We start from the raw sequence: 21227 nt of genomic DNA, 5'->3' as shown, positions 1-21227 counted from the left end.
TTGCTTACTTGGTAAAAAAACAAAACCCAAAAAAAACCCCCTGACAAACCCCACATTCATCATGTAGTTTATCTGAGGTCTCCTCTACAGCAAAGCATTGCTTGCAAGAAGGAAGAGAAGTTTGCAGCTAAATTGTTTTGTAACAGATGTATGGATGGAAAAAGTTACTAACTGGGAGTGTTCTCTCCTTCCGAGTCCCGCCGTTGCTATTAGCACTGGTCTGTGGGGTGTAGCTTTCCTCCTGGGCTTCTGTGTTTGCTTTACGTGTTGCTTTCCTCTTCCTTTTGGTCAGGAGCCTTTTTACGACCTGGCAAAATAACCCCGAGCAGCAGCGCCGAATCTGCAGGACAAAAATGAGCCTTTGCCTTAAATATCCCAGAGACAAATGGAGGTGAGTAGAAACAAGTCTGGGCTGGGGAATTGCTGTCGGCTTGCTGTTCAGGAGTTATTAACAACTGGTACACTGGATTTGTTTGGGGGTTTTCCCCCCTATTTGTCTTCAATGTTGAGAATTTAACTAAAGTCAGGCATGGGAATATAGTGGAGTTGTAATTGCATCCAGGGCAGGGATTGCAGAGTTGATTGGGACAGAAATCCTTTGAGCAAGGTTTCTTGGGCCTTCATGGCAGACTCAAACACATTTTCCCTCCTCCTTTTCCATGGTCTCACAGTGTCTCTGTGTTTCTGATTCCCTGTGCACACTACACGTGATGAGAGCATTTACCCTGCTCCCATCACCTCCCTGTACTTCATATATAATGCAGAGCTTGTATTTGCTCAGCTGTATTGAATCCTGCTATAAAAGCAGGGTGCAGAGGGCAGGTTCAGGATGCACAGTGAATCTCTGTAACTAATAAAATATAGCACCTGCCCTGGTGGAAGTGTCAGTGTGAAACCAGACTTGACAGGGTAAGTGATCCCAGTTCATAATCCTTTAATGCTGGTACAGTTTGGTGGTACTGGCTTAGAAGTGGTACAGAGAGCTAAACTGGACTCTGAGATAAATTAAAAATGGTGTCTTTAAAGGAAAATTACTGTGTGGGATTTGATGACGTGCAGATCTTTTACTCATAGGGTGTCATACCTGGCAGCTGGGTGGATGAAAATGATTTTGTGTTGTACAAACAAGACTCCACATGAGTCAAAAACAGGCAATTAAACACCAAATGTTCTTGACACTCCTTCATTCTAAGTCATCTTTTAAGAATCTTGAAATTTACTGAGATGGAGGGGTTTTTTTCTGTAGTGTTCAAAGAGTATTTCTAATATCAAACTTTTAGGTTACGTTAGTTTTGGATGCACACCTATGGTATTTTGGTCTCCTGCTGTTTTTTTCACAAGTTTGGAGCCAGGCTTCCTGACTCAACTTCCAAAAAAGAAAACATTGTTATTTCCTGTTTGCTGACAATTCAATTTTATGTCTATTTAAAAGTTTTCTAGGAAAATACTGATAGCAAACATTTGCAGGTCAGTGACCACAGGGTTGGTTCATATATGAAACAGAAAGAACATATTCCTAAAACATTTTGTAGAATCAACACACTTTTTAGACTAATTTCCTCTTCAGTTTGCAGAGAGCAGACATGCTCCCTCGTGTTGTACAGTAGCAGAAAGCAGAGTTGTGTTTTGGTGGATGAAGGAGATGTAACTTCTGAGGGGACACTAACTCAGCAAGGGTGTCAGAGAGGGACAACCTGGAACTGGGGATATAAAAATTATCTTTCTCTTGGTCATTACCTCTGGCTTCTCCCTCCTCTCTCATGTAGACCCAACATTCCTTGGGGCCTCCCCTGACTGGGTGTTCTTGCAGTGCTCTGGCTTTATTCATCTCTTTCCACAGCAAAGTTCAGTGCAGTTGATGGAAGATTTTACATGTCCACAGCAGAGCCCACAGTGTGACTGTTCCCTGGTTTCATGGAAACACTGAGTTTAGCTGCCTTTTTGCTGGCAAACCCAAGCCCAGACAGCTGAGTCACTCCACACAAAGCAGCAGCTTTGAACATTTGCTTTTCCAAAATACAGCCTTCCTCTTTCACCAAGGCTTCCAGGACACTTCTTACTGCAGAACTTTGTTTTTCATATGCTACACTGAGACAAAAACACAGGCAGTCACACACTTGGTAACAGGGGAAGAGAGAAAGTTCTGTGTCAGGGGCAAACCCAGAAGGGAGGCCTGGATCATGTTTAAAACCTTGAACCACAGGCACAGAGATTTAAATACAACCTGAATAGTTATTTTCACAACTTGATTTTATGTAAGGAAGTAATTCTACTGGCTTTTCAGTTTCTCTTTTTGGACAGATTGAAATGTTGCCCACAGCCTGTGTAAAATCTGAAGGGGCAGGTTCTGGGCACATGAAAATAACCTATTGCAGTCATCAAAGCTACATCAAGGTACTCAGGGTGAGGTAGGACCAGTCACCCTTTCTCTCTTGAGCTCTCAGCTGTGCACAGACCTTGGATTTCTGCTGTGAGCAGTTCATGCTCACAGGTCCCTCTGCTACTGAGTCATTCCAGCTGGCTATTACATTACTTATTTTAGACTATTTTAATAATTATTCTACTCTGAAAAAAAAAAAAAAGTGGAATCATGTTAACTGTAGAATCCAGAGACTAAGAAAAGCAGCATATGAGAAAGTACACAAAATATCCACCTGTAAAATAAGAATGTGCTGGGGAGTCAGTGGAGAGGGAGGAGAAAGAAACATCAGAGCAGCCACCTAGAAAAAAAATGGCCAGCATAAGACTTGATGATCACAGGATGATCAAAAATAAGATGAAACTACTTTGAAACCCCTCAGTTAGAATACATTTTAGAAGAGTCACCTAGTCTCAAAGAAAGCTGTCAGAACAGCAAATTGAAGTCAGCAGGCAAATTTGAACAGGAGATGTCTTAAAAACAAGGGAAAACTATTCCTATAAGTAATATCTGACATGTCAGAAAGTAAAATGCTTTTAAAAGAAAAACATTTGGAATGGACAAAAACTGAATTTGAAAATCTTCCATTCATTTTACTTCCATTTTACTACCTGCTGTTGGAGATCTGACAGCCATTTAAATTATTCCTCAATCTCATTTAAGAATAAAAAAAAAAGGCTTACTTTTCTTTCCCATCAATTAGAGAAAAATCATCACATCATTTTATGTTGAGAGTAAGTTGATGAATGTCGTGTCATGTATCACTGCCTCTGCATCTGACAGGAATCAAAGCAGACTCTTTGAAAGGCAAGTGTCTTTGAACTGCTAATTATGCTTAACAAAGAAAGTGTTTCACATGTTGCTTCTTAGTGAAATTTCTGCTTTTACCTAAAAGGTTTTTCTCCCATCTTACTTCTGGACAGCATGAAATTATGTTGAAACTATTTCTGATTACACTATGATGCTTAAAAAAATGGGGAAAATATTCTGTGTTTCTTGCATAACCAAAAGCTTCTGGGGATTTGTTGAGAAATACTGGCAAATGTACTGGCAAAGGTTACCAGGGTAACCCCCTGGGAACATGTTTCTCTTTTGGATATTAAAGGCACATGTGAATGTTCAGAATGTGAGAATAGTATTTTAGCTCAATTTTTCTACCCCCAGGAATTTCTTCTTCCTCAACTTTCTCTTCTGGGCTTTATGCTTAGAGTAGTGTAAAATACCCAGACAAAAGCTACACCCAACCGAATCTCAGACAAGAGCAATTACCAAACAGGAAGATAAGTTGTAGGGAGAAAAAGATAACAAGTGTTGGGCCAGCAATTTGGCATTGTCTCTGATTCCTCCACATTTAGGTGCTTTGCATAAGGTTCAAAAGAAGAAAAAACACGAGCCACACAAACAAAATAAAATCAGCAAAACCCAAACAAACAACAAACACCCAGACTGCAGTGCAGCCACTCAGAGCCTCAAATCTTTTGACTTGCATCCTTCTCTAATCTTAAAGCTTCTGAAGTGATGCCAAAAAGTAAAACTCTACAAGCCCTGGGTTAGGAAGCAAGTGGTGTATATGTGTCTGGTCTGCTTTGATCTGCCAGAGATTGTTTTGTATGGTCAACACCCAGCCATGTCTTTCAAATTAGGAATCTTAAAACACTGGAATATGAGGCTGTGAAGAAAGTGCCATTAATGCAGAGAGCTGCTGGCAAGTTAGGAATTGATGGTTAAGCTGCAGTACCTGATATGAATAAATAAGTTTTATACTGTTACTCTCCATCACTGGAAAAATGGATTTTCCTGCTGTTAACCAAAGCAGAATTATTTTTTAAAATTGTAATATTCCCTGGTTTACATTCCATGAAGTGAAGAAGGGAATGCAAGATTTAAGCTAGCTCCTCAAACTGTAAGAGATGTAAGCTCAAGAGTGTTGGTTCTCATTTTCCTTAAAACTACTTTTAAAAAACTTTACATATACAGGCTGAATAAAAATGACAGTCAGGCCTGTTAACTACTTTAGAATTGTTCCTTTCCCTTGCCAGTTTGTCCCACACACTCCTGTGAAGTATGCAGTTGCAGTTTTGGAAAAATGCTTAAAACATATAAATAGTACAATTCAGTCAATTGCTCTTCATCAGTTAATAAGAGAGCATTCAGAGGCACTGTCACACAGCAGAGCCTGGGATTAGCTCTCAATTGCCTCTTCTGTGAAATCTCCCTGCTGCTTCCTAGCATCCATTCACAAACATTCTTCCTTTCCACCCACTTACCGTCCCTACAAGAGTGTTTAAGAGCTCAACTAATTAGGCTGGAATTAAGATGTGGACATTAGATATTAAAAGCAATTTTAAAAATCCATGATGTGCTGTTGGAATCCTTAAATGCTCCTGTTACCCTGGCACTGACTGGTGTGAGTTCTGTGATGGTGCCAGTTTGACAGCACTGCTGGGATGCAGGAAGCAGCTTTGGTGCCATTCCCAGTAGGTCCTGGGGAAGAATCCCTGGATTTGAAGTGTGGAAGAGGCTCACCATGGAATAACCTTCTCCCAATGACTGTGGCACTGAGCATGGTGGGGGGTCCCTTTTGTGGGGCACATTTATGCATGCCATAAAAATGTGCCCAAAGAAGAAAAGCAAAAGGAAAAGAAGAGGATGAACCAAATATAGAGGTAATCCAATTTTACCTCATGCCCTGGGAAGGGAAAGAAAGAGGAGAATAACCCCAATGAGACCACTAATAGGGCACTACCTGAGAGCTGCTCAGAATGTGCCTGATTCCTTTTGCTCCAATTAAGGTCTTAAAGGCAACTGCATAAGTACATTAGACCAAAAACCCTATCTAGCCAAAATTCACCTATGCACAGTACCAATAACAACCTCACAGTCAAATGTTTTCCTGTATCTTCCATTTTCCAGTCCTGAGGTTTGCATGTTCCCAAAGGATCAGCATGATTCCCGAAAGCATTAGGAAACCACACAGTGGATGTTGTACATCAGATTAACATCCTAGAGAGAAGCTGCTGGCTGAAAAGTATTTTTCATTAAGCACATCTCTTACTTTATGCCTAGTGGAGTGGTGGGTGATTTGGGAATTTTGGAAAACATGTTAGGCAAAACAGAGTGAAGTGGTGCAGGTAAAGCTGAACCTGCCATGTGGCAATAGATGGACCAAGTGACCCCTGTGGGGCTTCCCAGTCTTTCACTTCTGTGATTTCTCTACCTTAATGCTTCTGCCTCACTAACTAGACAGCTGGCCCTGTATGAGTCAAGAAATAAGACAAATGATGGAGGATGGCTTAGGTGAGGCCAGTTTGGACTGTTCTGCTTGCATTCATGAGCAGTCATGATCTCTGGAGGAGAGCTAACAAGCTCCATGCATGGCCAGTTGTTGTCTGTTTTCAGACAACTAAAAAGCTGAAATATCTCCCCACAAAAGAAAGGTTGTGCATGCAAAACCAATCCATTTCACAGCTTTTATAGAAAATGCCTAGTTACCTACTCTAGTGTGGGATACTGCCTGTGTGGCACATATTCTTCCATTGCATTAGAATTCCTATCACAATACTGACTTTTAAGTGAGGGAGTAGACTTCATCTGTATGTTTGGAGGCAGAAGTTCTAAAAAGCACTATAAAAAAAATGTCAGTTCCTGACCTTATCCTCCAGCTGAGCCCTGAGAACTTTGGTCTCTTTTGAGAGGCTTCTATCAGTGTGCTCAAACATGAGCCAGGTTAATGCAGTTAACCCTGAATTCCTGATGGTGTTCTGGCCTTGCCTGCCTGCAGGATAATGAGCTCACCAGCTTCAGGTGTTGAGGCTGCTTGGAAATGATGCAGCACTGGTCTGTGTGTTACTGGTAGTACTGGGAAAAGGAGCAAAGGCAGAGGAAACACCACCCATTCCACTCTCACCCACACTGGGTGGGATCAGCTGCAGCAGCAGGTCCTGCTGTCTCCAGTGATAGCTCCCCTGAATCCTATTGCAAAGCATTTACTGTGTTCAGGAGTTTTGTTAAGAGACTGAAAGCCCTGGATTTAGAACTGTCACAAAGCAAATAGTCTTGAAAATAAGTGTATTTGAGCAAGAAGGGCCAAGTCTTCATCTGGCAAGGAAGCTTTCATCTTCCCACATGAGTCTTTCTCCAATTTACAGTCTCACTTGTGCACAGGGGAAACTTATGATTTTTCTGAGTCAGAATACACCTGCATTTTAGTTCTTTCACTGCTGAGAAATATGTACACTTGTTCCAAATATTTCAGAAGGATTGGTTTGTTGGTAGTTTTTTAACATTACCCCTTGGTGTCTTTTTAATTTTTTTAAAGGCTCTTATTTTTGGAGCTTAGGAGTCATAATGAATAAAAACCTGTGATTACAGTTTAGATCAGATCCATGTGTTGAGTCATGGGTTTCTCTTCAGTATGTGCAAGAGTCAAATCTTGTCCTTGTAAGGGGATTGGCAGTAGCTTTGGAAATATCTGTCCTCTTTCCCAGTTTGCTATCATAAGCTGTACTTCCAGCTCACTTTTTATATAAAAGCAAATAAACATTTTATCTGCAGGCATCAGATTTTGTCTTAGTAGCCATCCCTGTATGTGTGTGCAGCAGCACAGGGTGGGAAAGGAGGGTCTGAGGTTTGTTATGTGGTCTGAGTGTGTCTTACTCTGTTCAGACTCATACTACTGTTAGGAGATCCTTCTCACTCTCATCTTTTACTCAACCCAAACAGAGCCAAACAAGTGCTTCCCACATCCCTCTGCCATCCATCACATACCTACTCTTTTATCATACCTGTGCATCATTTTCAAAATCAATGCTTGCATTTTGTCAGTTATTATTAAACAGTTTTTCAGTGCTCTAAATCCCTTGGTTTGGAGAATGCCCAAGCTAATGAGGTGAACAGAACCAAACCATTTCAGGCACTGCTGGTTCAATGAGACCCTCAGCTCCATCCCTGAGCTCCTCCTCATTTTGAAGAAGAACTCACTTTGCCTCTTGGAGTTCATTTCTGACCTTTGCCTCCTTTTACCTATTTGAAGTATATGTTTTTGCCATGCAACTCTTTGGGCAGTGCTGGCTCACAGAACCAGCCAGGGACTTCTTTGTGCTGTCCTGGGGGTAAATGTCACCCTCACAGCCTTGGCACAGCAGACACACACCTGCCTGTCCCCCCTGTAATAAGGGGAACATTATTGCACATTTTGTTAAGCCACAAGTACAACAGCAATCTTAGGCAGTACAACCCAGTCTTGACATTGATCCTAATCTAAAAGCAAAGCTGTGCTTAGGCAGGACAAGCTTTCAGGTTTTGATGGCTGCTTCTGTTTCCAGGTTTTGGGGTAAGGAAAAGGTGTTTAAAACACATTTGAAGCGATTTATAATGGACCTTTGTGGCTCCAGATAGGTCGATAAACACTGGAGAGAATTTGTGGAGGAAAACAAGCTGCCATTCTGAACAGCTGGAGCTTTAGCCATCCCCAGAGCAAAGTCCATCAAACCCAGAGATGTGGCAAACTGCCAGACAGCTGCATGTGTGTCACTTTGATGGTCACACAGGAATGCCCTCTGGGCAGGAGGGGATTAATGATAACTCTCTGAAGCCCCAAGTGCCTCATTTTTGATCTTTCTGTGGCAGTATATTTCTTCTTCCATTTTCACTTTGTTCATAAAGCTTCACTCTTCATTTAAACCCTCTAAGGAAACTCCTTGCAAGATAGATGTACATTACCCTTTCAGGAGAAACAGAATCTCTGTCAGAAAAATAAATACTGAAATCTGTTTAGTAATGCCCCTCATGTAGACATCTCTCATCTTCTTTAAATATTAGTTTAGAAACCAGCTTTCATTGATAGAAATTTAATTGCCATAATCCAGATAGCATGGAATATTTCTGTAGTGATGCTCTAATGCTAATTTGCAAGAATGGGAGAAAAATTTGCCATCCTAACAAATCCCTTTTGTCCTTGGATGAAAAAGACAGCAAAGACAGTGCCCCTGGCTAAGTGGAGACATGAGATAGATATCCACAATGCTCTATATGTGAAGTCTACTGTTGGAGATGTTAATAATTTTCAGTTTAACTCCTACAGAATTAAAACTAAAGCTTTATACTCATTTCCAAGCAGAAACCTGCTTGGAAATAGCCTGACTTAGTGTTTTGAAAGATGTCAAAGATGACCTCTTCATAATGACCTTGGAGATGTGGATCCAAATAATGATGTCTGGGTATTTGTACGAATGGTTCTTCTCAGAGCTGCCCATCACAGCTGATTTTGTCAAATACACATGAAGTTTATAAAACCAGAAACATCTTTTACTTAATCTGAATCTGTCCATGAAAATTGGTGGAATGAGCCCTAAATCATAGTCCAGCAGTCTAATGTAGGACTTAAGAGCCACCATGTGAGGTACAAGATTTGGTGTACACTGTTCCTAGCTGCAGTTAAACTCAGTGTGCAAACCCATGTGCTGATGATAACCCCAACCAGCCTAGACACTATTTCTACATCACCCTCCTCCTTTTCTGAAGTGGTGGTTTAGGGCTAAAACCGTGATGTAAAAAGATTTTGTTTCATTCATCAGGCTTGATACAGGTACAGGGCACAGTCACCATGATTCACATTCCTTATTGTGGTTCATCCCCGTTCAATCCAGCCCTGACTGGTGTCTGTGGAGATGACAAAGACTGTCCCATCTCACACAGCCTTCAAGCACATTCCAGACCCACCAAGAACACACTGCCTTACACTGAAGCTAGAGGTGCTTGGGCAGAGCTGTATCAATCCTCCTTGGCTGCCAGAAGGAAGGTAAAATTAGGAAGACTCCTATAGAACAGTACAGAGTGCAAGAATTGAGTTTGTCTGCAGACCGTGGTTAGACAAGAACCAGCCTGATCAGTGGGGACATGGTGCAGGACCAGGGGCAGGAGACAGGACTGGAGAGATCTGGATCACTCTGCTCTACCAAGGCTTCATGTGAACCTTGGCTTGTCAGGACCAAACAAGATTTCCTCTGCCTGTGAACCCCAGAGCCCAGCGAGCAGATCTGGGCCAAACTGAGAAAGCAGCACCTGCCAACACATTTGCAAGAACTGTTGTGAGTTCTGCACAAATATTATTTGTGGGGAGCAAAAAGAGATCAGCATCTAACCACTGGCTCTCAGTAGAGTCACCTTCAGACCAGTCAGGCACAGTCCTACTTAATCTGCCTGCATTTCCAGAGCACTGATCACTATGTATCTTTGCATCATAGCCATCCATCACACCACCAGATTCTCATCTAAATACTGCCAGCAGCACTGTGAGCAGTAACATTCCCTCCTTCTCCCTCTGCATCTTATTATTGAAGTTGCTGCTGGCAAAGGAAAGGAAAGTGGCTGTGTCCACAGTGACATTAGCAGCACTGTCAGCTAAATCAATGCTGATCCTTTCCCCCTCATCCCTGCTTCTCTGCCCCTTCTCCTTTTTTGAGGCAGCGGAAAATCCATAGAAATTCACCACTGTGAACAGCCATCCAGAAATCCTTCTCGTGTTCCATGAAACCTTTGGTACCCTGACTGTCCCCAGCTCCACATGCTGTGTCCCCCTCAGCCACCCAAGCCCCACAAGCAGAGCCATTGCCAGGGCTCCCAGAGCCCATGCTACTCCTGGACAGCAGGAACACCCTGGGAGCAGTCAGAGCAAGGAACCTGTCTGCTCTCTGCAGGTTCCTCATCACAGAGAAAACAGCATTCCAACAGCACTAAAGGCGGAGCAGGGCACAAGAGAGGCTGGGTGCTTTGACAGAGACCATACTGCAACCAAATAAACTTGTAGCAGTTTCCCAAACCCTTGGGAGCTGGAATGTTTGTAGATAGTCCCTAAGCAATTCCATTCAAACAAAACTTGCTTTTCCAGTTTGGAAGGGAGCAGGGAAACCTCCACTAGTGCAACTCTATTCAGCTCACTCATCCCACTGGGCCATTATGGAGAGCAGCATGGTGTGTAAAGGGGAACAGAGCTGCAGACGATACTTTATTATGTGAACTGCAGAGGATTCACCATGAGGGGACCCTTCTGGACTCCAGGTACCCCATTAACTCAGGCAGAACTAGCAGACACATGTGTGAGTAGAGAGCAGCTGTATTTGGTGATACAGTTGTAAAGCATGAGATATACAGGCAGCTTGTTTGGTATTTTTGTCTGTGTAGGATTTAATTCTTTTTTTTAAAGACAGTTTTCAGAAATGGGGATTTATTTTTTCCCTTCTCAGTCCACCAGGCTGACATACAATTCATGGTGTGCCTTGTTTGATACTGTGTGTCAGTCAGCTGGAACTGGATTTCACATAACAAACCACTAATAACGTACTGGGAGAGGGAGCATCAGACCAAAGACAGACATTCTTGGAAAAGTAGCATTTCAAAAGTTTCAGCATCCATAATCCTCCCTCTCTGCCTGAAGTCTTGCACATTTAGGCCGTGGCTGTTTGCACACCCTTGTCTGTCTCTACCACTTGTCAGCTCATTGCAGTTCTCAGCCTCCTGTCAGTGTCACTCTCCCCTACATTCCCTACAGTCTGGAAAGGGAGATCCCGAGTTCAGGGATCTGCCCCAGTGTCATTCAGCCTCAGGACCTGCAGAACAAGCACAGGCCAGGGGCTTTTCCTGCTGGTCTCTCCTCCATCCAGCCCATCTGAACCACAGCCAAGGCACAGCTTGTGCCAGGGACAGGAGGGATCATGCTCAGGGGCTCAGCAAACTCAGATATTGCCTTTCCTGCAATTCTTCCCATCACAGAGTAGGTGTGTCCTGACACTGTAAATGTGCTCCTTATACTGTTAATAGTTATTACCTTTAAACTTTCTCCCTTCCACTGTGTCTCCATTGCTCCTCTGACATTATCTTCTTTGTGAAGCAGTCAAAGAAAATTTAAGTACCATGTTATTGCATCAGGTTTCCTTAATTGGGGGTGAGAGAAGGAAAGGTTTGTTTCTTACTTCCCATGACAGAATAACCCCTTGCAAGCAGCACTGCACTTCGTGCAGGTTACTACATTTCAGGAGGAGTAATTCCATCTGGTCAATATTCCCACCAGCCCAGCTGTTGAGAGCTGGTTGTTTAACATCTCTAGATTGCACAGTGATATGAACCTGATCAACTCCTGTCTCAATTTTCAAATCTCATTGAAAACCAGACCTTGTCTTCCTCTGCAGTACTGCTTCATTTTCCTCTTCCACTAAGCTATTATTTAATTCAGTGGCAGTAGCTGGCACTGACTGGAACACAGTTCACAGGATTGACCTGGGGCTACAGCCCAGGGCTGAACAGTCCCACAAACTTGGACAAAGCACTGTGCCCCTGTTTCCTCATCTTTGACATAAGAGTAATGTTTCTGCTGCCAAGGGAGGCTAGAATAATTATGCTTCAGGAATATTCAATGCTAAACACTTTTACCAGTCAGTCTATCATATTTATAGAGTAATGGCTTCCAGGAATAAGAGATCAGAGAATAGCCCTCTAGTTACAGGGTTGGGCTGGAGTACAAGAGAGCTGCCTCCTGGCTCTTAGGAAACAGGAGAGACCCTAGGCAAGGTTCAGGCTTCAAACCTCCACCTTCCAGATGGGAAATACAACCTTTCCCTCTTTGGAAACTGAGTAATTCCTATTTGTGAGTTGCAAAGAGAAGAGTTACTGACAGTTTTAAGTGAATTGTCACTTGTAGTTCCAATATGGATTCGGTTTATAAATAAAGGACAAGAAGGAATAACTGCAGTTAGGAGAGGATTTGCAGCACTTGGTCAATGTCTGATCCTTGTATTTAATGAAACCTTGTGCACCAGAATTAATTCAGCGAGGGAAACGTCTCTCACAGCCAATGTTGACTTCAATAGTCATTCGTGACATTGAGCAAGACAGCTGTTACTTGTAACCCTTCCACTGAAAATCAGGAGCACAACATCACACCCAATACCTACTGAAAAACCAGACAAGGCTGCTTACAGTCTGCAAAACCAGGGGACATGCTTCGTGAATTTCCCTTTTAGCGCCGTTTCCAGACAAGCCTCTCTGCCACAGTTCAAAAAGTTAAAGACATGCCACACCTGATCTCCCAGGGAAGTTCTGAAGGAGAAGCCCAGCAGATCTGATTAATGCCGAGTGGTGTGAGCAAACAGAGCCCATCCTGCTGGCTCCCACTGCCCAGCCCACCTGCTGCCCACCAGCTGCTCCAGCTGCCGGCGAAGCTCCACCGCAAACGCTCTCGCTCCGCTTCTCTCCGTGTTTCCTGAGGAAACACTCAGCTCATCTGCTGCTCTTTAAGCAATTAATGGACTCCATGAAGCATCTGGTGAGCAGGGGCTTTGCAGAGCCCCTAATTTGCAGCAGCTCACCCCCTGTGGCACACGTATGCTCTGGCCTTATGGCCAGTGCCTGACCAACGGATGCAAACCAAATGCTGTGGAGTTGCACTGACACACGCCAGCTGTGATACTTGTCCTTATCAATTTTCACAGGTTTGATAAAATACACACTCATATTAATTTATTAGAAACAGTGAAGTTACTGCCAGAACTGGCCTCTTTGCAGAGCAGCGTCTGGGCCTGTACAGGATATACTTTGTTTGCTATTATGCAACTTCCTCTGTGGAGTATATCTTCCTTTAACCCTTTTCATCTTCCCTCTAAACAAATATTTTACGTGTAGAATGCAGAAAGCTGCTTTTTTTTTTCCCCAAAAGGTTAAGAAAAGCTGCAGTAGCAAAGATGTCCATTTGAAGATACCAGCTAGATGCTGGAAAGGAAAACTTTGGATAGCACAAAATGTGACTTAGTAACCTTGTTTCACTTGGAAAAATTGTTTCCATCCCCTTTTCTCTCTGGACCTGTATCCATAGCCTGTTTGCCCATTTTATGCAAGAACTGTCTTCTAATGCATACTTATACGTTTGTCAAAGGTTCTGTGCAAAGAGAAAATGAACAAAAGCTGCACTTCCTAGATGTGCCAGCACAACACCAGAAGTGACACTGGCCACCAGCAGACGAGGAAAGCCAGCAGGATGTGACACAGGACTGAGGCCCTGCCTCAAGGGATGTTCCCGACCTTAGGAACATTCCATCTGTACTAGGATTAGGCTTAGTTGAAATAAGATCAATAGAAGGATTGCAAAAGCACACAGAAAGCTGGTCTGCACTAATGTGTGCCAGTTTGCAGATATATTGCCCATCCATTGTATACAGAGTCCTTCCATCAGCTCCACTTTTGCCCTGACTGCAGGAGCTGTGTGACTCAGGAATGGTTCACCCCCTCAAGATAAAAGGATGAGAGCAGCATTACCCCAAGAAGAGACTGACAAAGTGAGGTCTCCATGGACTCACCAACTTTACCAGTACATGGACTGAGCTTCTCTTTTGCCTTTTTCATTTCCCCAGCAGAGGAGCAGCACAGCTCTCTTTGGGCAGGAGGTGTCACGTAGCCATCTCATCCCCTCCTTCAGAAGTCTGAGACATTTCTCCTTGGGCAGAAACTAACTAGAGTCTTAAACTACTCATGTGCCCCTTGTGAAGGGCTGGACTGACCTGGCTCTCCTCAGGACTTTCTTATCCTCTTCTAATTGCCCCCCTTTGCTCAGACCTTCCCCTCCTGATCCCCGAATGAAAAAGAGTGTCTCTCTAAGGCAGGAACTAAAGGCAGGCTGAACTTCTTGGCTGTATTAATAAGGAAATTAAGGCTAATTGAAGGAAGTGTGGTTACCTACATATATAGCATTATACTGAATTGCTGCACTATTTCTAGCATCCCTATCTTCTCCAGAATGCTTAAATACCACAGCAAGTGCACATCCATAACACTGGCAAAAGGCTGCAAAGGATGAGCTGGTTTCTTGGCTTATAGAACAGCTAATGTCGGAGAAGTGACTTAATTTGAATACAAAACTAGTTTTGTGAGGAAAAGAAGAAAATATCAGGTATAAGGAAGTTTTTAATCTTTCAGAAAAAGCTGGAAGAAACAGCCATCTGAAAGCCAGCTATATCCCAGTGAGCAGCAAGGGGAACTTCCAATGACTAACACTAACCATGTCAGCATGGATGGCAAGGTTCTCCCTTCTTTGACCAGGTCCGGATCAGATGACATGCCTGACGTCCAGAGAAGTTTTAACTGTTTATATCAAGATCCTTAGACACACACACACACACAAAAAGTGTTGCTTGAAAAGAGCTCTCCCTTAGAGAGGGTAGGATTATTCAGCGACAAGGCCATGATCGCTTCCATTCAGACGTGCCTTCCACGGGACAGAGCTGCTCACATAACTTTCTAGGATAGCTTTCCCCTGCAGATCCCAGAGCTGCCTCGGAGCAGTGGCAGTATGTGGGAGGACAGAGCAGGCAGAGGAGCTGGGGTTGTAGCAAAGGCTCTGGGGGAGATGAGCAGAGAAAGGGGTAGAGACAGGCCAGGGGCACAGGGATTGCCAACAGGGAGCCTCTGGTTGAAGGAGAGAAGGAGGAATCACTGAGTAAAAATTGGCTGTCCTTTCCCCTTCCCTTCCTGCTGGGAGGGCGAGTGATCAGAATGATCCCCCAGGAATCATTTCTGCCGGTCTCTGGTCTCACAGACCTGGCAGGTCTGATATAGAAGGCAGGAATAGTCCTGAGATCCAGGAAGGTTGGGTCGATTCTGCTTTGACTAAATCCTCTGGGACACTGGGAAAACTCTGGGACACTCTGCCACAGCCCTGCAGTTTTGTGGGTGCTCCCTGGGACCCGGCAGCACCTCTCTTCAGCCCTCTGTGCCCCCTCCGTGCAGACCCCCCTGGGCAGGGCTGTCCCTGGCATCCACCTCTAGGTGCTGCTATACTACCAGCTATGGATTTCCCGGCAGGAAAAACGGGAAAGGGATGGCAGCAACTTCTTCATGTTGCAGGAGGAAACTGCAGCAGTTCTGGATCACCAAAGCGTGCCTTTTTTATTTAAAGTATCGTGTTAATTCTTGCGTAAACCAACACACCAGGCACAGCTATCCCTCCACATCTCCGGCAGGGACAGAGGGGACAAGCCTGAGCATCACCTTCTGCATCATGTCCTGACTGAGGGACAGCTGCAGTTTAGCTTTTCACACAAGGAAAAAGAAGAGGTTAAACTGAACTAGTGGCATTGTCAGGATAGCAGTTAACCCTGCCAGGTCAAGAGCAAGGACAGAAGTGATTTGTCACAGCAGCAGTAATGCACACGGGGCTGATTCTGGAGGCTGAGGTTTAAGGCTTCAGGCGTTAGCAAATTAACATTTTGCCTAATTAGATATTGGCCACTATCACAAAACATGCCATGACCACCGTAAGCTTACCACTGTGTGATGGAAAATTAGAACATGTACCAGAACACACATTAATCCCTTCTCCTCCAGGAACTTTACTCAGACATTTAGCCAATCTGCAAGTCCTATCCTGCTGGTTCCTAAATGAGTGGCAAATATTCCCTTGTTTCCCAAGGGCAACCTCGGTTTTCCTCTTTACTGCCATACAGTGATTTTCACCTTGCATTAAGGGGTTTTTCCTCCTTTTCTGATGCCCCAGTGTACACAAATTTAAGGTGTTCCATACCCAGCTGATCACATGCCAGCTGTGGCAATCGAGGGAGAGGATTTTGTCTCCCCACCATCCAGAGGTGCTGTATTAACTGTTTCCCTGTGTGAGTCCCATGCTGCTCAGGACTTAGCTTGAGTTCTTCGAGGCCAGAGGAACCCTCAGCACCATCCCACAAATACGCTGATAGCACATGTAGACTTATATAAGTGGTTTATTCCTATGTACTGCAGAGAGAAAGAAGTACAAAGACTGTGCCTCCTATGAGTTTACCCTGGTTCAGCTGGTCTGCAGGACCTTTCTGAAAGTGACCTCAGGACCCTGTATTTCCTTTGAAACATTAATCTCAGCTTAGGGCAGGGACGGTGTGTGATCAGGCACAAACCTTGGAGAATGTCTCTGGGAACTCTCCTTTCAACAAATGCATTTAGTGCCTATATAGGATCTCTGGTGGTCTTTGCATGTTGAAATGTGGGAGTTGTGTGATGCTGCTCATAGGATGGGAAGGTCTCAGGCATGCCATGAGAATTAGTTGGGTGGCAGAGAGCTGTGTTAGGGTGCAGCAATGGGAGCAAACAGAAGGTGTTTATCTGGAGCATATCCAACACAGGTGATGCTGAGACACAGGAGGCAATACCTCAGGGGAGGAAAAGCCTTGTTAACCTTGTAATGTTTAGCTCTTGCCACTTCAGTATATAGGAGATAGTGCCTGGCAGGAACCACAGATCCAGCTGCAGCAGTGCCCAGGCAATCCAGCAGGAATATTAAACTGTGGGTAAGAGGTCCTGGCCACATACAGACAGCAGCTCTGCAGGGAGATGAACCCACAAAAGAATGGCCCCTAGCCACTGCTCTGCCATGTCAAACCATGTTCTAAATGAGAAATGGTGCTTGAGAAACAGCAGGGAGCAAGGGGTACCTTACAGCCCGTACCACAGGCTGTGCCACCTCCCTGACAAAGCTCTGGACAGCTTCTCTGCACCTGCTGGAGAACCGAGATCTCTATTTCTCCTGTCTCTGTAAGGAATGAGAATGTTTGCTCTGAGTGATTCACGGAGCTGTGATGGAAGCTGAGCACTGGGTGGGGGTACCTGAGTTCTCTCTGGATGCCTGAGCTCGGGCACAGTTTGGGAGCTGCTCTCAGCCTGGCTCCCACAACCCATGCACATCTGCCACGGCACACTGAGCCTTCGGTGCTGAGCAGCTCCCCCACAAAAGTGCATTTTGCAGCACTTTCCCTGCAGCCTAATGCAGAGCCATGCTGTTACCCTGCCTTTGCCAGCCCCCTCATTCCTGTGCAGTTTCACACAGCCGATGGCAAACTTCTCTGAGCGCACAGCCTCCAGGCAAAACTGCCAAAGCAAAGTGCAGCTTCCTGGTGCTGAGCAGGGAAAAGGCAGCTGAGGAATCTGGACCTGATGTCAAAGGTCTGAATGCCTGCAGAGACATTAATGCCCCCCACAATATTCTGCTGTGCCCAGACAGGCACTGCTGCCCTGAATGACCCAGCTGCCATCTCTGCCCAGGCATGGAGCCCTCCTGATGAATAGATAGACAAGCCTTCCAAATATTGTGTTTTATGGAATCAATCTTGAATTCTCACCTGTCAGCCAAATCCTCACACTTCCCCCTGTGTGCACACAAATACCACAGCTTCTTTGCCTTGGGAACTGGAATGTTATTTCTAATTTTTATGATATTTGTTGACACTGCTGCAGGTGTTTGGGGTTTGAGTGAAGAGAAGGCAGTTTGTGCTTTTCAGTACTGGAGTAAGATGTCTGTGGGCATGTTCTGCATCTAAGGCAGTGTTACTGATATCTGGGAGGCTTTTTTCTGGAAAAGAATGGGTACCAAACCCTGTCTTCTTAAGCACTACAGGCATCATCTCTTGCCCTGTCTTGCAGTACCTCCTGTAATTAGCTTTTACATTAGAACTCAGAGTCCATTTTCTGTGTCAGACAATGCCTCAGCAAATTTTTGGCTAAAGATTGAGGATTGGTGTCTGTGGGAATTGAGCCAGAATTTATAGCAGAAACACAGGTTCTATTTTTCACTGAATTATATCTTAGCAAATGTCAGCGGGTGTGATAATTACTTGCTGGATGAAATATACTTTTTTAATCATGCCATTTGTTCCAAAACACCGTTTCTGGTATTTTCTGCAAGGGTTGTTTATTAATGACACCTCACGAGCTGAGAAACTGGGACTTTTCCCTTCCAGCCTTTAACAGGAATGAAGGGCTGTGTTTGGGGTTACTAACTCAGACTCACTGCAAGCTTCCCTAAAATACAGACACAATTATCTGCTTTTATTGCAGCAGATGCTCTTACAAGACCTCCTGTGACTCTGTGTTACTTGTGGCCAATGACTGCCGTGAGCTACACAGTGCAATCAGAGGAAGGGCTGCTGAACAAGCCCAGGCTGTTGGGCAAACCCAGGCTGTCCTCCTCGAGTGTTGGTGGCATCCCACACCTCACCTGGTGACCTGGTGGGAGTCCAGCAAGGCAGAACCTGCTCATAGCTGACTGCAGCTTCCCTGGAGCTGGAAAACGCTTTCAGTCAGAAGAACAATCACTGCTAAAAATGGATTCGGGTCAGCTTTTTCACCACTTTGTCTCAGGCAGGACATTCGGTGATTTGTCCTAGGCTGGGAGCACACTTTCTCTGCCCAGGGTGGACAGGCAGTTTCCTTTATCAGGAGTCCTCATGTCACACATGTCACAGCTGTCTTTCTGGCCCCTCTATGTTCTGCATTCTAGTATCAGCTTTACTTTTTATTGAGTTGATCCTTAAAATCCCTCTCAGCATAAAAATCTAACAGTTGCCACCATGACAGGATGACACCTGTGTCCATCTTAGTCAGAGGCAGCTGAGCCCTGCTTTAATTTCTTCCTACCCCACTCTCTCCTCTTTTCCCTTCTCTACAGCTGAGCTTAGGCTCACACAACACAGAGGTTCAGCTCAGAAGAACTAAGAGAAAAAGATCAAATACACATCAGTCACTTTTACTGTAGGTTAGGCATATATTCATATGACAAATTGCTCATTTTCTGAGAACAGAGACTATATTCAGCATGGGGGGAAACCTTCCCTGTGGACATATAAGAGGCTGGGGTATCCACCGCAGACATTTTAGGCTCTCAGAGGCTGTTAGGGTCTGGCATTAACTCTGCTTGTTGGCCCAGTCTATGAACACTGATGCAAAACAGATGCTGTGCAACCTCTCAGCCACTGATATTTTCTGTCAAATGCCCGAGATCCAAACATATGTAGTATGGGGGCTGATTATGCTTCAGCATGTTTTCTAACAAATTATTTCTTAGAAATAAAGCGCTAAACAAACGAGAATTATAATGAAACAAGACAACAATGATAATGCCATTGTATGTATCTGGAGTAATGATAGGGCTAAATCAGATAATAAAGGTGTAAAATGGATAAGCATTGGCATCTCTAATACCCATAATAAATTCTAGGACATTGAAAAACTGCATGATATCAACAAATAAACAGTTCATAACAATAAAAATAACAACCTCATAGAAAAAAAACTATATTTAGAATGCTAGTCATTGAAAGAATGTGTTCCAAAATGCAGAAACCACTGCAGGACCACATAAAATGGATATTTGCATCATGAAAAATAATCAGAGAAATTCTCCTGCTATGCCTCAGCTTCTTGGCTTATGCTGGTATCTCACAGAGCACCTTTTGCTCTTTTAGTTTCATCCTTACACGTGCAACAGGGGTGACAACCACTAAAGATAAGAGTGACATTAATTCCCATGGCTTTGGCATTAGCAAATTGTCTGCAGATCTCTCTGCCTGACAGGCAGGAATCTTTGTTATAACAAAATATGTTATGCCACTTAAAAGTCCCCGTGTTTATAATGATGGGGGAAAGGAAAGGATATTGTGTGGCAGCGTCACAGGGGAGGGTGTGGAGCACAGAGGATGGGGACAGCATTGCTGCTGCTTTGCCCACTTGGTCCTCTCTCACCCAAGACCTGATGGAAGCAGCAGAGGTGACAGCAAACTGCAGCATGGGTGCTGCAATGGCAGCCTTGCAGGGAAAGGCTCCGGGAGCTGCGCCCAGCTCTGCTGCAGCACCTCGGCTCACACTTCAAAGAGGAAAGGGATGGATATATCCTTCCTAACCATCCAATCCTCACCTCAGAGTTGGCTGTTTGGCCAAAATTAAACCAATGAATCTGCTGAGGTCCAACAGCCCCAGATTTAGCAATATATTGTAATAAGCTGTACCAGCTCTGCAGAGTCCCTCTGGATGTCACCGGGGATAAAGAGCAAAGGAGTGAAACCAGATATCCGTCAGCATTAGCAGACTAATAACAGTGTCTCACAGAAGGCAGGGAGTGACTTATCCCTCTCCTTCAGGGCTTCCTCATCATTTTGCAGCAAGGGAACTGAGGCACAGCAGTGGTGGTGGTAAAAGAGATTCCTTTAACTGTAAGATCATCCTCCAGGAACAGCTGCCCCTGCAAGAGGGCAGCCCAGCTTAATGCCCTGAAACCAGAGGCACCCCAGGGAGGTTTCAGCAGCCCACTCCTCCTGAAAGAGCAGTCAGAACACACCCTGCTGTCGCGTTGGGCTTAGCTTCACAGCAGATGTGGTATGTTTGCAAGTGATAGCCATTCCTGTCATATATTGAAATTAATTTCTCAGACAAAAATCTGCTTTATTGGGAATGAAAATGAGCAGCAGACCCATCAACACAAGCACAAGTGTGTGGCCAGCAGGACAGCAACAACACTTGTGATTAAGCAGTCTTTCCCACTGTTCCCTTCCTCCACATATGATAATTAGTTATGGTGCCATTTTTCCAAGACAACTAAGTGCACATAATTTTCTCTTTTTAGTTGACTGCTGCAGAGTGGCTACACTTGAGAAAATTAGTTTTTATCATTTTAATAATCTAATTTTCATAAACCTTTTAATGCAAAAACAAAAACTACTTAATTCACAGCAAGATAATTAATATTGAAAATAGACTCTGCAGGGGAACTGTAGTACCTGCTGCCTTGCATTAGGCTCCCAGAATAATGAATTAGCCAGGAACTTTAAGTAAGTTTGTAAGAATATTATAAACAGAACCAACACAAACACCACTTTCACTTGATTTAGACAGATCACAACAAGAGGCTACTTAATATGTTGATAGCCTGACTTTGAGAATAACTTCACCAGTGTCCCTGCTGGAAACGTAGTGACTCTTAAAAAACAAAACCATTCATATTCAGAAT

The 21227-nt window shown here is 44.1% G+C and overlaps 1 protein-coding gene across 2 annotated transcripts in view; it reads left to right on the top strand.

Moving 5' to 3' along the window:
- The first annotated feature begins 259 nt into the window (after positions 1 to 259).
- The window catches only part of LOC131581505 (calcium-activated potassium channel subunit beta-2), a 152553-nt gene continuing 131585 nt past the window's right edge, over positions 260 to 21227 (top strand). The window contains exon 1 of one of the 2 annotated variants that reach the window (XM_058843857.1): positions 260 to 391. In XM_058843857.1, coding sequence (XP_058699840.1) covers positions 354 to 391 — 38 coding nt within the window. In that variant the 5' untranslated portion in view covers positions 260 to 353. The remainder of the gene's footprint in view (positions 392 to 21227) is intronic. The other variant, XM_058843860.1, reaches the window with a different exon arrangement.

This window comes from Poecile atricapillus, chromosome 8 (assembly GCF_030490865.1).
Source record: "Poecile atricapillus isolate bPoeAtr1 chromosome 8, bPoeAtr1.hap1, whole genome shotgun sequence".
Taxonomy (NCBI): Eukaryota; Metazoa; Chordata; class Aves; order Passeriformes; family Paridae; genus Poecile; species Poecile atricapillus.
This window is presented reverse-complemented; position numbering and strand designations above follow the sequence as displayed.